At 40.0% G+C, this 15,484-nt stretch overlaps 2 protein-coding genes across 4 annotated transcripts in view; one reads left to right on the top strand and one right to left on the bottom strand.

The window, feature by feature from the left end:
• Window positions 1-7,548, bottom strand: part of LOC139666486 (vesicle transport through interaction with t-SNAREs homolog 1A-like) — a 38,596-nt gene extending 31,048 nt beyond the window's left edge. The window contains exons 1-3 of the mRNA XM_071545727.1: window positions 7,381-7,548; window positions 1,383-1,441; window positions 242-352 (exon numbers count right to left, since the gene is read on the bottom strand). Coding sequence (XP_071401828.1) covers window positions 242-352; window positions 1,383-1,441; window positions 7,381-7,474 — 264 coding nt within the window. The 5' untranslated portion in view covers window positions 7,475-7,548. The remainder of the gene's footprint in view (window positions 1-241; window positions 353-1,382; window positions 1,442-7,380) is intronic.
• Window positions 7,549-7,697: 149 nt separating this feature from the next.
• On the top strand, window positions 7,698-15,201 carry zdhhc6 (zinc finger DHHC-type palmitoyltransferase 6). 3 transcript variants are annotated; one of them, XM_071545739.1, is made up of 11 exons: window positions 7,698-7,848; window positions 8,913-9,466; window positions 9,605-9,696; window positions 10,173-10,332; window positions 10,647-10,805; window positions 11,102-11,155; window positions 11,986-12,153; window positions 12,491-12,532; window positions 13,994-14,139; window positions 14,301-14,347; window positions 14,446-15,201. In XM_071545739.1, the coding sequence occupies exons 2-11, from the start codon at window positions 9,200-9,202 to the stop codon at window positions 14,544-14,546; spliced, it is 1,236 nt and encodes a 411-aa protein (XP_071401840.1). In that variant the 5' UTR covers window positions 7,698-7,848; window positions 8,913-9,199; the 3' UTR covers window positions 14,547-15,201. The 3 variants fall into 3 exon arrangements, with proteins under 3 accessions (XP_071401840.1, XP_071401841.1, XP_071401839.1); XM_071545740.1 differs by having other exon boundaries at window positions 9,608-9,696; XM_071545738.1 differs by having other exon boundaries at window positions 7,699-7,848; window positions 13,991-14,139.
• The last annotated feature ends 283 nt before the right edge of the window (window positions 15,202-15,484 follow it).

A 15,484-nucleotide genomic window follows, 5' to 3' on the forward strand; every position in this document is an offset into this window, starting at 1 on the left:
TACTGGAAATTTGATGGTTCACTGGCAGACAAAGCAGAAGCCTTGTTCATAACAAAACTCATTCAGTGTAGAGTCCCAAGAAGAAAAACTTAGATCTAGGCTAGGCTTAGTCTATCCATGTGAAGGCAAACAGTGGCTGCAGTAACACTACTCCATTTACAGTAGAATACATATTCCTATCCAGCATCTTTTGGCGAGTAGATGTGTCTACAGAGACTTAGGGAAGCATCAAAGTACTTACAAAGTCTTTCTCCAGCTTCTCCATCTCCTGCTTGTAGCTCTTCAGTCTGCTGTTGTACATGGCTCGGCTCTGGATGGGGATCTCCCGCACCTCCAGGTCCATCTGCTCCAGCTACAGCCAGCAATCAACCCAGTTAATTCAACAACCATTACAGAATTTTCCACTAACACTGTACTCACACTACAATATAATTGAGAGTACAAACAAGAATCAAAATATGATAGGTTCAGAATGCTCATTATTAATTTTAGATCATAGTGTTAAATTACAGTCTACCTAGTTAAATGTACACTTTTGTTTAAAATCATTTGATACAATTCATGCACAGATGCTCAAAAATCTAGGTTTCCCTATTCTCTAATGATCATGTTTCTCTCATAATCTAGATATTCCTGTAAATGTTGTATTGTTAAAACTCTCACAAAAGTTAGTATCTATGACAAAAAAAGAAAGATGCTCAAGATAGAACAGAAATCGTGACAGTTGTGAAAATATTAAACTTTCTGAAATGAGCAACTTCAGTGGCATTAACTTTAATCTGTTCCAGTGTTGATTGTGGAAAAACAGTGACTGCTCCCCGTTCATGTCACTCAACTGTGATAAAAGTTGTGACAGAAAAAGGCTGTTCTGTAAATAAATACACAATCAAATGTGAGGGCCCCTTCACTGCAACGACATGCAGAGGCCCAACAATGTCACACTGAATGAAGTAAAAGTACATTTGACGCATGGCTAGACAGGTCTCTCTATGGCAGATTTGGAAGAAACTAATCACTGTGACATAATAAGACAACCGCAACAACAATTTGTCTCTGTCAGGTGACTTTGCTCATTTTTAACCAGTAACATGAAGACTCCCACCTCAAGATAATGGCTTGAAATGTGTCATAGGGGTGTCACTTAAAAGCAGATTATTGGAAAGTAATCATGCCGGTAGTGAGGAGGAAGCCTCCTTTCCACCATGTGAAGTGTGCGAGAGTGTGTGTGTGTGTGTGTGAGTGTGAGTGTGTGCATGTCATGTCACCACCAGGATAATACAGGTGCTGTTGTCTGGTGCCGGTGAAAATTGTCCCCTCCCTCCTTCCGCAAATTCATTATTTAGGAAATGGGAAGAGGAGAAAATTACTGATCAAAGACGTACCAACTCTCTGACTTCTTCAAGCTGTTTGTCGACATTTAGAACCAGCTGTGTCTTCTCCTCTGAAAGGGAAAAAACAGTAACATATTGATCAGTCGACAGAGGAACAGCGCTTCATGACAACAACCTAACTCCCCCGCAACGGGGGGAGAGAGGGGGAGAGAGAGAGAGACTGAGAGAAAACAACACACGAGGACACATTTGAAGATATATTTACACATTCTCTCCGCACGACGAGCCAACATTTGATGTCTCTTATTTATTGGCGTGTATGAGGCCTTTGTTGGTTTCTGTTGAGGAGCGGTGAGACACCTCGTGCCAACTCAAAGGGAAGGGAGGTGTCAGCTTTGCTCGCTTGCCAGAAGTCTGAGTCCCACTCAGAATGACTAACGCACTGTTCTGCGCCTCACCCCGTGGCTGCTCTTCTACATTACCCGTTGAAACTCATTAGGACTTGTGAGAGTTCCAAAGAAGTGTGTAAATGTGTGTGTGTATGCATCTGTGTGTGTGTGTGTGTGCGCGCATATACCAACTCTGTGTTAAACTAAACCCTATCATCATTTGAGACAGCAACATTACCACTTAATTTATTAATGGATGAGACTGGTTTGGGATTTCCTCTAATTCTGTAATAATTTTGTTGTGGTATTGGTTCTTTGGCATGAGAGTGGTTTAAGAGCCATGTGAAACTGGGAGGTTTGGTCTAGTGATCACCATACAAGCATCATCAACAACAGTTAATGGAGATTAAAATGGAGAGAAGTTTGACCAATATTTATAAATGCCGAACTTTATTTGACCATTCAAATGTTCTTTAAGAGTTCAACTTACAGACAGAAAACAGGCCTAAGCTTTTTGGAACTTTCTTAACCAATAATACTCCAGAGTTTACAAAACTAAAAGATGAACAACAGAGTTTTCGGACACTAGTAGCACTAGTGAGCAAAGTAGATCCCTGTGCAACAACAAAAACGCTTTTCATGTGGTTTTCAAGCATGCGCACAGGCACGCCATGAGCATGGAGGTGATGTAGTAGGCTACACAATATTGTGTGTAGACAGACGGCTTCACGGCCTGCACACCGTTCCAGGTTGTTTTTCCTCTCTGCTCACTCAATAACCATGTCGGCGGAAGAAAGAGACACAGCTGAGTTTGGGAGAGCAAAGAAATGAAAACCTGATCGTAATGTTGAGTGGAGAAAACTCATGGATAAAAGGAGACACTGTATTAATAGTGGAGAAGCTTTTGAACGGTAGAGAAAAGTTAGAAAAAGCATTTTGTACCGATGCAGACCGCAGCATTCTTCTTACTCAACTGGTAAGTCAGCTTGCTAGCTGGTCTAGCTATATTGAGCCAGAAATTATAGTAAATTATGTGCCAATGGGTGAAATAGCTGGATGGTTACCTGGAACGGCTGCAATTTAGGCTGTCAATCAAATGAAGGGGCGGGAGATGTAAACATTGTAGCCTTGTAAACATTAAAAATTAAGACTTTCCGAATGTCGCTGAAGCTGAAGGAAATAAATATATTCAACATAGTCATTGGGGTCTAGCAACATAATCTATGTCTGCGAATGTAAAAAATCCATGTTGTTTACATGGAAAACTTTGTTGTTCATCTTTAACAAACCCTCTACATCCTCAGACTAGTGTTTCGCTGTTCATCCTTCAAACACTTTGTGAATAAATCACAGAGAGGAAATAAATATCTTAAATCCATTGTTGTGGTTCCTTTTATGACTCACATTCATTTAGCATTATTTTACTATTACCCAAGAACAAAATTTCACCTAGATCTTAGACTACTCTCAGGCCAAAGACCCCATCTGGTATCACATTGAAAAACAGAAATATCCCTTATGTAAAATAAGTAAAGATCAGGGCCTTCCTTTGTCCTCTCAAAGTTCATTTTATATGTCATAGCAGTGTGGCAAAACTAAAGATTATTTTAAGAATACCTGCAACTAAGGCTCTTCCGAGATAATATAAGCCAAGTATCACAATGAATAGAAAAGAAGATGCAATCTAAATATCAGCATATTAGCCTTAGTAGATTTGGAAAAACAAAGACACCCAACCTAGACTCGGACCAATCTCAATTTCCTGCCTCAAAAATAGAAAACAACCATTCAGAAAATCTCAACTGTGATCAAGCCAAATACTTTTCTTTTATATTAAATGCCATTTTAGATATCATTCTTAGAAGTGATAATTCAACTGATGAGAATTCAAATTTCAAAGAAATCCAATGGGTCAAGGATCATGAGCACAACCTTTCAGTTGCAAAGTTTAATAAATAATTAGCAGCATTTTCAATAATTGAAATGCAGACTCAACAAAACTTCCAGCTCAAAAGCAAATCACAAGGCTATCAGTGGTGGGATTGCAACAGTGCAAAAAAACTGAGTCAAGATCTTCATTTATTGGGCACTATGGGCCTACATTGCCTTTTGCCAGTCCTCAAATTCATTTTTAAAACTTGTGTCCAACCTCACAGCCTACACAGTAAACAGCCAGAGGCGATTCTCTGCAAGGTGAGATGGTGCTTGCTTGCTCAAACTCCGGCCTGAGCTGGAGGGCTGTGAAATATGCATGGATATTTACCAAGACTACAACCTGCTGACGGACAGATGAGGAGTTGTGTAAACAGAGAGAAGGAAGGCGAAAAAGAAGAAGTTGGGCTTGGCAAGTGAAGAATTATATTTAATAAATGTTCAATATTTGAGCAGCAATGATTGACAGGCCTTCTTTTTCCGTAAACACTCATAAGAGAAAAAAATGACATTAATGTTTAATGAAACAAGGCCTAGCATTCGGTTGTATTCTTATTCAAATCTTCCTCAACCCTTAAGTTTTGGGGGATGGTAACACAGCAAACAAATAAATATATAAACACACATTCATTTGATTCTTGTGTGAATGAAGACAGTCAAGGACAGTTTTTCGCATGCCCTGGCCATTATCAGCAATTGTGCACATGTGAAATGGAGAGATGCAACAACAGCAATGACAAAAGCCCTTTGTCTGGGGCTATTATCAATGTATTAAATGGAGGGCTGTCGAACCATGGGCAAAATTCAGGCACTTCAGGAAGAGGAGCCAGGGAGAAAAAAAAGAAAGGAAAGGAGGAAAAATGCCTTAATGAGTAGGAAGAGAATTGAAATTCAAGTGTAAACTATTCTGGTAGTGGCAGAGGACACTGAACAATTACTTATGTTTGTAATGTGTTTCCTTGCTTTGTACATATTCATATGGGTTTATTCTGACACAGTCAACAGATGGTGGGTGGAAGCAAAGTGGAATCAGTCTGTGGAAGGGGCTACCACATTTCTGCAAAGATGCCAATTCCAAACCAGAGCTATTCAGTCAGGCAAAATTTTTGTGACAGGTTGTGCCCTTCAAAAAATTAATGAGCAAGTGTGAGTCCAGAAGCAGAAGACAATGTCCAATAAATGTTCCAACCATGATTAGTATTGAGTGGTATACATTGTGTAGGCTATATAAGAGGCAGCCTGTGCACATCTGATCCTTGTAATGTAAATAAGGACAGGTCTTCACACAGAGGAGAACAAACACTATGGACTGCTATCAGCACAATGATGGCCCAATGACGATATCTGCTTCTTACAGGTAGCTCTGCAGGTCCAGTAGAGAGGAATAGTGATGGGATTATGAGAATCCAGTGTCTAATAGTAAAAATATAACAGTCATGATAGCATGCTGAGTCAACAACACTGATACATGATCAAAAAGATAAGCTAGAAGATGATTAGGAAAAATATCTTTACAAGGAATAAGATGGGTGTGCATCATCTCCATTAGGGGACAAATTACTGTGTGCAACCTGTAGCACAGCCATCTTTCTGCCCATTTAAGCCCCCCTGTGTACTGTAACTCCCAGTTACATAATTTTCTATACTACAATTACCCATCTGTAACCTTCCCATTATTTCTAAGGAATATTGCTGGATGGACTGCCAATAATCCTTTTTAAGAAAAGGAGGTAAAAAACTTAAGTCTCTGGCATAAAAGCCTTTCTCTCTGTGAACAGATTTAATTGATACTGTATCCTGACAGACAGAAGTTTGTGCAGCTAGGCCCCTACGTGTCTGAAGCCCTGACTGTAAGCACACTACAGCAGCACCACATGGGTGTGTGTTCTATCCCCTCCTTGTCTCCCTGTATACAAATGGCTGTGCCTGCTGCCACCCATTCATGAATCTGCTTAAGTTTGCAGGCCTCATCATTCATCATATATCCAGGTACAGGAAAGAGGTGGACCGTTTCATGTCATGGTATGCCACCAAAATCCTGGAACAGAGCATACTAAAAATTGTGGCGATGAGTATTAACTTCAGGAGGAACCTGCATGCTTGTCACCCACTCGTGATCAATTGCTCAATAGGGTGTGAGTCTCACCCTAGCGACAACACAGAACATTGGTTTAACCAAGAAAGCCCAACAAAGGATGCTCATCCTGAGGCAAGAGAGGACACACAATACAGTATCTGTCACAATCACATCACAATCTGGTTCTACCCTGCGTCCACCCACACCAAGGCCAAACGTATCATCTGTACTACAAAGTGTGTGATCAGCTGTCAGATGCCCTCCATGAAGGAGGTGCAAGAAAAATGCATGAAAGATTGCAACCTGGCTGCAACCTTCTGTATGCAACACGAGTGTGAGTTGTATAAGAGTTGTGGATATGTTCCTCAACCAAGACAAATTCCTGTACATTTACTATTCTTGATGAATAAAGGGATTCTGTCACGTACTCGCAAAGTTGTAAGTTCAAATCAGATTTATCGGACCTGATAATATAGGCTAATACTTCCATGGATTTATCACCTTTGTTGCCTTTGTTGTCATTACCACCTCTCTCCCTTTCTTTGTGTCTTTCTCCACTGTATATAGACTAATAAAATAGAAATGTGATGAACATTAACTTTATAAGTGATCTTGGTGGAAGTCTTTATCCAGTATATTGGGTGTAAGTTAATTAAGCAATAGCGTAAGAGTTCAGTGGATACATTTAACTATGCTAGTAAAAGGCCTGTAACATTTGTGAATGTATAGCCTACGCCCAACCATCACAAAGGGAAAGCATCTACAATGTGAATGTACTGTTTCTGAGCCTATGCTGAGCATGTTTCGCTATATGTTGTTGTACATCAGGCCTAGCCATCTGACTAGAAAACTAGGTTGCATAGATGCAACCCATGTGCAAGCTAGTACAACATAAAATATTTTACAAATGCAAAAAACACAAAATGTAGGCTACATTTTAGATGCCACATGGATAGGCTACTACATATTGACATAGAAATGTAATTAAAAAAAAACATAAATAAAAAAAACTAAGAGCATTAATATAATATTAACTACAATGTACAACAAATTGTTTGTAAAATGTTTCTAAGGTACCAGTTACGTCAAATACTCAGGTTGAAGTATGAAACTGGTGAGAGCCATTTTAAATTCACCATTTATTACTGTCCTTCACAAAGCAGAGCATGACAATGTTCTGTATAATATAACAATATATTACATTATAATAATATAATAACTACATTTTACTAAACATACAGTATAAAAGGGATTAAAGACCTCTGACAGAGGCTCTGTTCTCCTCGTACAACTATCACTAACAGAGGTAGCAGCCTGGGAGAGCATCTGTCTGTCTGGAGTCCATAGGATGTTATTAGCCACTAAGCATATAAATAGTACTTTTTAACACTAAATCCATTATATAACATATCTAACATGTCAGCCACTAACACTGAATTAGTCTATTTACAAAGTAAAAACGCACTTTATCTGTGTTTCACCAATTATTCTGATAAAGCTTTCCCAGAAGATCAAATTAAAGCACTGGTACTTTGATGACATGATACAACAACAAGCAAGCTACACCTGCTAACGGTAGCTAGCCTTCTCAGCTGAGACTTGCTAGCTATATAGCTCAGCGATCCCTAGCTAATGAATTTATCTCCCTTACCTCCACTTAGTTTGGGAATTCTGCCAATTTTGTTGGTTATTTCTGCAGTAAGGGTTCCAAAGTCCTGTTCGTAGGCTTCAAAGTCTGAAGACATATTGAAGTATAAGTTTAAAACAGGTGGTTTTCTGGTTGACAGTTAGCTCAGAATAATGAAAACAAGGCTGGAATGGAGTCCCTTCCTTGAGTCGCACCAAATTTTGCTCGACGAGAAACAGGATTTTCTTTTAATTTCCCTCCCAATGAAATTCGTTCCACTAGCTTTGTTTGTTTGTTTGTTTGTTTTTTGCCTAACGTGAATACATAAATAATTGTGTGTTCTTCTGTAATGACTAGCTAACTAATCGCTCTGATAAGATATATTGCCGGGCGGTTCTTGGAAGGGTAATAGTGTGATTCTTCTGAGACACATGAGGAAGGTTCCTTTCCGTCCACTGAAGAGGTGAAAGAAAAAATCAAGGAAGTGGCCAGGTTGGTTATTTAAAGTGACAGCTTTTTACTTCATTCACAAAATCTGTGCATATACTTGTATCAGTAAACATTCATTTTATCTACAAGATGCATAGTTATTCATGTTTCTTCATTGCACCTTTGTTATCTGGCAGTAGTCAATCACGTAGCCTTGGCAAGCTGGCGAGCAGGCTAGCTAGTAGCTAACTAGTTTTAGCAGCTTTAGCCCTGATGATACCTGAGGTGGTGATTGAATCAAAATGCGGAGTAAAAGGTGTACTGACTGATTTGATATTCATTGCGAAAAGCTGTTTCTCATGTCTTTTTGGCCTGTTAATATAATGGACAGTGTTAGCCTAATCCTGCTATGCTATTTTCCTTGATGGGAGTTAGCTAGCTGGGTAACGTTAGCTAGCTAATTAGGTCGCTAGTTGCGAAGTGATTTGTCTTTGCATCCAGGGAGTCACTTGCTTCGAAATGTTGCCATGTAACATCAATTCAATGTTGTGTTTTCTGTCGATAGTCCACCTGCTGATAAGACATTACTTTTAAAAAGTAGGATTTACTTAAAGATAGCCAAAGTGTGGAAAGGTTACCCCGAAGCTGATCCTTTGGTGCTTCGGAGTTTAGAGTAACGCTATAGCTGTGAACATAACTAACATAAATAAGAACAACTACGGGCGAAAAGGTGTGTAAGTTCAAGAAAACCGCATATTTTAAGAAAATAGATGGTTTTATGGAAAACATGGACTGTAAGAGACACTGTTACTTGATGCAGTTGGTGTAATTATTGGGCGCCCAGACAATCCCCAATTTTACGATTCATTCGTATTAAGCAAACCAAGACATAAAGAGTGGTGTCACATTTAACACTGTTCATAACTAGCACATTCAACCAGTCAATAAGTATGAATTCTTAGCCTTCTCACATTCGGGTTAACACATTGAATGCCAAGTGCATTTGTGTGAAACATAAATACACAACACTGTTGGGACTGTAAGTATTTCACAGTCAAAGTGATCGCATTGAGCATGTGAATTGTAGCATCACTGTTCCTGATGTGTTGTTGCTGTTTTTCTCTTAGATGGGGAAGTTGAGTCTGTCACAAGGATAGTGTGCTCCCAGGATTGGTGTGAGAGGATGCTGCTCTTTGCCAGGGCAAAGGACAATGGGACACAGAAAGCCCCTATGACTCACGACCCAGCCAGTCGCTGGGTACTCAGAAGACGAGAAAGAAGATGTTCATTTCCTGGACTGCTCACTCTGCAAGATAGCAGTGGAAAAAAGTAACACATTGAAGCTTTGTCACTACATTTCAGGAACTCACCAGCCAAAATACTAAGACTAACTTTGTAAAAAAAAAAAAAAAAAATGAACTTCTTATCAGCCTTTGTGTCATTTGAGAACCTCCATGAGGTTCGGCGATTGTGCCACTGGGGTCCAGTGATAGCCCTGTCTGTCATTGCTGTGTGCTCCACCATGGCCATCCTGGACTCCATCATCTGGTACTGGCCACTAGACACTACGGGAGGCAGCATTAACTTCATCATGCTTATCAACTGGACTGTCCTCATCCTCTACAACTACTTCAACGCTATGTTTGTTGGACCTGGGTACATCCCTCTTGGCTGGAAACCAGTAAGGATCTCAGTGGGGTTGAGGGCCTATAGTAAGCTTTGTCACTGATGTCGGCTTAAATTGTGTGGACCACTGGTTGGGGATTTTGCACTACAGCCCATGTATGTAGGTGTCATGTATTTGTCTTTCCCCAAACAGGAGAATCAACAAGATACGCAGTACCTACAGTTCTGCAGAGTGTGCCAAGGGTACAAGGCCCCCAGATCCCACCACTGTCGCAAGTGTAACAGGTAGCTACATTTGTTTCCAGTGGCAGAAGTACGTGTTCACCGTAGGTAGGTTTCGATCCGTGTGAGATAGGCTGGTGACCTAAAGAACACTCAAGGCACCAGCACCCAAAAATAGTCTATGTGTTCTTTTCATCTGGGTGGAGCATAAAAAATGACTTAATTGGAACTTTTCTCAGAGACTGTGATTATTGAACAATTAATTAATTAATAATACTAATAAGCTGGTCCAGGTAAGTCAAGTCTGAGATGTTCATCTGTTTTTGCCATTCTTTTTTTTACAGTTACACTCATAATGGATAACAATCACACAGATGTACAATGAACCCTGACACTCAAATAATCTGTATGCTTATCATCTTGAAAAGCTAGGAATTTTTGCATGATGCCTTGTTGATGAACCTATCACTATATCTCCTCCCGAAACAACCAGTCAAATCCCCCAGCACTCCTCTCCTCCTCTGCCTCCCGTCCCCCAGGTGCGTAATGAAGATGGACCACCACTGCCCCTGGATCAACAACTGCTGTGGCCACCAGAACCACGCCTACTTCACCAGCTTCCTGCTGCTGGCTCCACTGGGCTGCTCGCACGCCGCCATCATCTTCATTATGACCATGTACACTCAGCTCTATGAGAGGGTCAGTAGTTTCTGTTGGTGTTAAAAATACAGTGAATTGGTGCATTTCAAAAAAATTAATAAAAAGGTAACAGGTAAGCTAACAAGCTAGCTTATTAGTTTGGGACCAGCAGTACCCATTGGTAAAATATCTACTGTCACACACTGTATTTCTTTGAGTTTGTGTTTTATTATGTTTTGGTTTCATTGTGTATATAGTGATTCTCTAGATGGCTTGTTAGCACCACAGCTTTTCCATAGGCACAGTTTCCTCACCCAGTGTAGCTGTTGATACTTTCCACACATGTCAAGCTGTTTACCTTTTTCTCACTGTAGATTTCATTTGGCTGGAGCACTGTGAAGATTGACATGAGTGCCATGCGGCGTTTCCAGCCCCTCATGCCCTTTAGTGTGCCCGCCTTTGCTGCCACGCTCTTCGCCTTAGGCTTGGCACTGGGCACCACCATTGCCGTCGGCATGCTTTTCTTCATACAGGTAAGCCTTTCATATTGTGCGCATTGTGGTTCAGAATTTACACAGTTATTGGCGATGAAATGTGACATTCAGTATGAGCATGTGAGCATCTTGCATTCCATGAAACAGCCACAATTTGTATGCAGTAGAAAATAGACATATAGGCATATAGACAAGAATGGTTGGTATGACAATACAGAATAGACAATAATAAAATAATTATGAAAGAAAATGTTTAGAAGCTCATGTTCTTTTTCATAATTTTAATAAAGTTGTCTTTGATAATTAAACATTTTAAACCAGTCTGTCCTTCCCAGATGAAAGTCATCCTTCGGAACAAGACCTCGATCGAAGCCTGGATCGAGGAAAAGGTCAGAACGTCCGTCTTTGTTGTACGATGCCTTCATAAAGTATTTAACCCCCTCGTCTTTTTCCGCATTGTGTGGTGTTACAACGTAATTGAAGATGGATTCATTTAGGGTTTTTTTTTGTTCTTTTGTATTGTTTGATCTGCACACAATAACACATAACGTCAGAGAGCATTTTTTTTTTATTCACAAATTTTTACAAATTCATTAAAAATTAAAAGCTGAAATTAGGGATGCACTGATCTGATATCAGAATCAGAGCTGATCTTGGTGGATTTTGAGGTATCTGTATGGGCTACTGGTTGTTTGATGTATTTATTGAACCCCCACCCACACACCCATCCACACACACACACTCACATACAAGCACTGTCCACCACTTAGCAGCTGGGTAGCAGTCATGTCTGCAGTCTGCAATTACTTTTAACTGGAGAGCAAAAGCAGTCACACAGCCAATTTTAATGTTTGCATTTCAAGTGTTTCGAGGGGTGACAGGCTGCAGAGGTAATTACAATACTAGTAATTCAATCAGGTATTTGAAGAAACACCATTCAAAGGAGTGAGAGTTTTCACAGCAAAATGAAGGCTGCACTGAAAAATATAGATCTGATGGTCTTTATGGGATTTTCTGTGTAGATTGTTGACAAAAACTCTCAATTTAATCCATTTTGAATTCAGACTGCAGCACCACAAATTGCAGAAATTCAAGTTCGGTGGTAAAGAACAGTAAACAGTAATCAAATATGCCCCCCCACACACACACACACAAACACACACACGCACACATGCGCGCTCACACTCAAATAAATATACTACTGCTTCTCCTCCACTAGGCCAAAGAAAGAATCCAGTACTACCAAACAGGGGAGGAGTTCATCTTCCCCTACGACCTCGGCAGCCGCTGGCAGAACTTCAAACAAGTCTTCACCTGGTCAGGGACGCCCAAGGGTGATGGCATTGCATGGCCGGTCCATCCCAAGTGTCACCAGCACACCTTAACTGTAGGTTTACTTTGTTTGTCCTGTGTTAGGTAATGCTTGCACTACTGTTTTTTGTTTTCTCTATTACTGTTTTTAATGTGCACTATGCATTGTCAGTGTGAATGTGAAATGATGAATAGTTAATTTATCTTTAATATGTAGAATGATGGTACAGTACAATCAGTCCTACTGTATATACAATGTGTGTACCATAATGAGATGAAGCCCAAACCGTTTCAGTGTCTGCAAGCATCTTTTCCATTCAGAGTTCATGTTGACACCCAAATGCAGAAACCTCTGACATCTCTGTCGAACAATAGTCCATTTATTGGTGGTGGTGTGGTTCTCCTCTGAACAGATTGAGCAGCTGAAGCAGAAAGCTGACAAGCGAGTGAGAAGTGTAAGTACCTGCCAAATTTGTATTGCAACATGTGTGTGGTGTTGATTCCCAGACAGCAGAGGAGAGCACGAGTGTTTTTAGGCTGGACTGGTGTGTGTGATCTTGGTGTAAGGTTTATGAGATTTAATGAGTTAAATATGTAATTTGATATGGCTGCCAACAGTCCCCATTAGGGCTGCAACTAACGATTATTTTCATTGTCGATTAATCTGTCGATTATTTTCTCGATTAATCGATTCGTTGTTTGGTCTATAAAATGTCAGAAAGTGGTGAAAAATGTCGATCAGTGTTTCCCAAAGCCCAAGATGACGTCCTCAAATGTCTTGTTTTGTCCACAACCCAAAGATATTCAGTTTACTGTCATAGAGGAGTAAAGAAACCAGAAAATATTCACATTTAAGAAGCTGGAATCAGAGAATTTTGACTTATTTTTCTTAAAAAATTACTCAAACCGATTAATCGATTATCAAAATAGTTGGCGATTAATTTAATAGTTGACAACTAATCGATTAATCGATTAATCATTGCAGCTCTAGTCCCCATGCAAATCACTTGCCAAAGAACAGTTAAAGGATAAGGCCGGTGTTTTTTAATGCATTTCTTAGCGTCAACAAATCCTATGAAAATAACAAAATCAGCAATGAATTTGTTCTGCCAACAAGTCTCGTCCATGTAGCCGGTGCCCAATGCAGCCATGTCCCAGCAGCCATAGAACTCCATTGTATTAAAAAAAACGATTAAAAACACGTCAAAGAGCCATGCTGTTGCTCCGGCAGCATATTTCATCATCGCGATGCACCGGGCCAGCCGACTTTTTCCTCAAACAACTTAATAAGCCGGCCGTAAACACGTCTTCATCTCAGGAAAGTAGTTCCGTAGCACTGAAAATAGTCCCCGGCGTAATCAAGAATTTGTTCCCATTTGAATTTGATTTGGTAATAACTACAACAGCCTGACTTTTCATGGTAACAGTTAGCGATTTTTAAAATTTAAACTATGTCTTTGTGAATTGTATTTTAAGGTTTTTACCTTACAATTGGAGCCAATGACTTCCGGGCTGAAGGCTAAAAGGGAACATGGGAAGTCGGAAAGTAATGGGAGTAGAGCAAACACATAGTTGATTATGTTATTTTCATAGGATTTGTTGACAATTCGAAATGTATTGAAAAACACCAGCCGTATCCTTTAAGTACAGCCAATGTGCCATTTTAAGGCAATAAAAGCACTGTTGATATGATATATATCAAGATAGATAACATGTTCAGAGTAGCATATATTGGTAGCACTTTCTATAAAGAACACACGGTATCTATAATTCATTATAAGGGCATTAATAAAGACTTGTAATGTATGCATTAATACGTAGGAACATGACTATAATAAATACATCTATCTTGCCTTAATCCAGGCTGTCGTCAGAGCATTAGAATAACCAGATGTCTCTCATGCCTCGGCCAGCAGGTCCAGTACCAGGCGGTGGAGGACTACAACGGAGCCTGCTGTCCCATCAGCAAGGGTCTCCACACCTTCTTCAGAACCCCCTGCACCGAGGAGCCCAGGATCCCCCTCAGCAAGGGGGACACCATCCTGGCCACCCGTGGCACCAAGTGAGTCCGCCGTGATCATTGTGGTGGTTTGTCTAATAGCCTTCTTGGTTATTGTCCCGATTTAAGATTCATGGTGAATCCTTGATGAACATTATTGGCTTTTTTCTGTCTCTAAGAATGGATTGCACCTAATTCATGTTTTTTTTTTTCCCCCTTTTTAGATGGTGGATGTACGGAGACAAAGTTTTGAGGGAGGAGCAAATGAAAGGTATAGCCTAAACTGAATGACAGATTTTTTCAATCATATATTGAACAATCCATGGTCAGCAATACATGTCTGTGTTCTTTCTCTGTTTTGGCTATCAGTGGGGGAACGCATAAGGGGATGGTTCCCAAGGCGATGCGTGGAGAAGTGCCATTATGACACAGCTGCCAGTGATGCCACCAGCGAGAAGAAAATTAATTAATATATTTCAGCAGGCTTTATGTGAAACAGGGGAGTTAAACTAAACAAAAGGACCAGTAGTGTCTGCTTGTGTGTACATTGGGTTCCTATCCCCAGCAGATGTCATGCATGTAACCTATACTTCAGTCTCTCTATCACAATTCACATTTTGATCAGAATTGCTCATACAGTTCATTACCCACTTGAAATTGTTTAAGGTTACATGGTTAATAGTAGTTTAGAGTTCTTGAAAGGGGTTCTCTGAATCTTAATTGGCACATTTCTGTCAAACGGCCGGTTTCGCACTTTAGTAAAGCCTTGGTGAGGACTACAAACAGATACAAATCTCCCAATGTCTGTCCTGAGGGCGACTGGTCCCATGGGTTTAGTTTGACTCCTCTGACCAAAAGTGAAACCGAGTAACAGTCTTAATTTCCAAGAGCTGCCACAAGGCTTTAATGTGACTTCATTATGATTTAGACGACTTTTTACTTGAATCTGTTGTTTTTACTTGTGTTGATGTCCTTTTTTGCTAAATATGCAATGCCTCTGCCCAGTCAACCCTAGGGCTTCGTCATGCAACTCTTTCTACAGTATGAAGATGACAACACTTGATTTCTTTTTATTATTTTTGTAAAACAAATTGTTGGCCTCAAAGTATAAACTGAAAATTTAAAAAATCCTCTCCAAGAGTTGTGGTTTGCCTCGGCCTTTACAATTGCAATGAATGTTTCAAAGCATTTTAGTTAATTTAGTGCCTTTGGCTGAGTGTGGAAACAGTCATTTATTTACACAGCCTTTTGCTTTTTGATGTTTTTTTTTTATATAAATGAAATGCATCTCCCATTAACTATAACGGTAATACTTTTGGAAGGATCAAAACTCAAACTTGTGAAATCACTGTTGCAAGGAAAAGAGTGGGAGTCTGAATACAACAAAGCAGGAGTCCAGGAACACCTG

The sequence above is a fragment of the Centroberyx affinis genome, unplaced genomic scaffold, assembly GCF_046629955.1.
Source record: "Centroberyx affinis isolate AG114_WGS23_722 - 3 ecotype Tasmania unplaced genomic scaffold, CSIRO-AGI_Caff_v1 ptg005038l_1, whole genome shotgun sequence".
NCBI lineage: Eukaryota > Metazoa > Chordata > Actinopteri > Beryciformes > Berycidae > Centroberyx > Centroberyx affinis.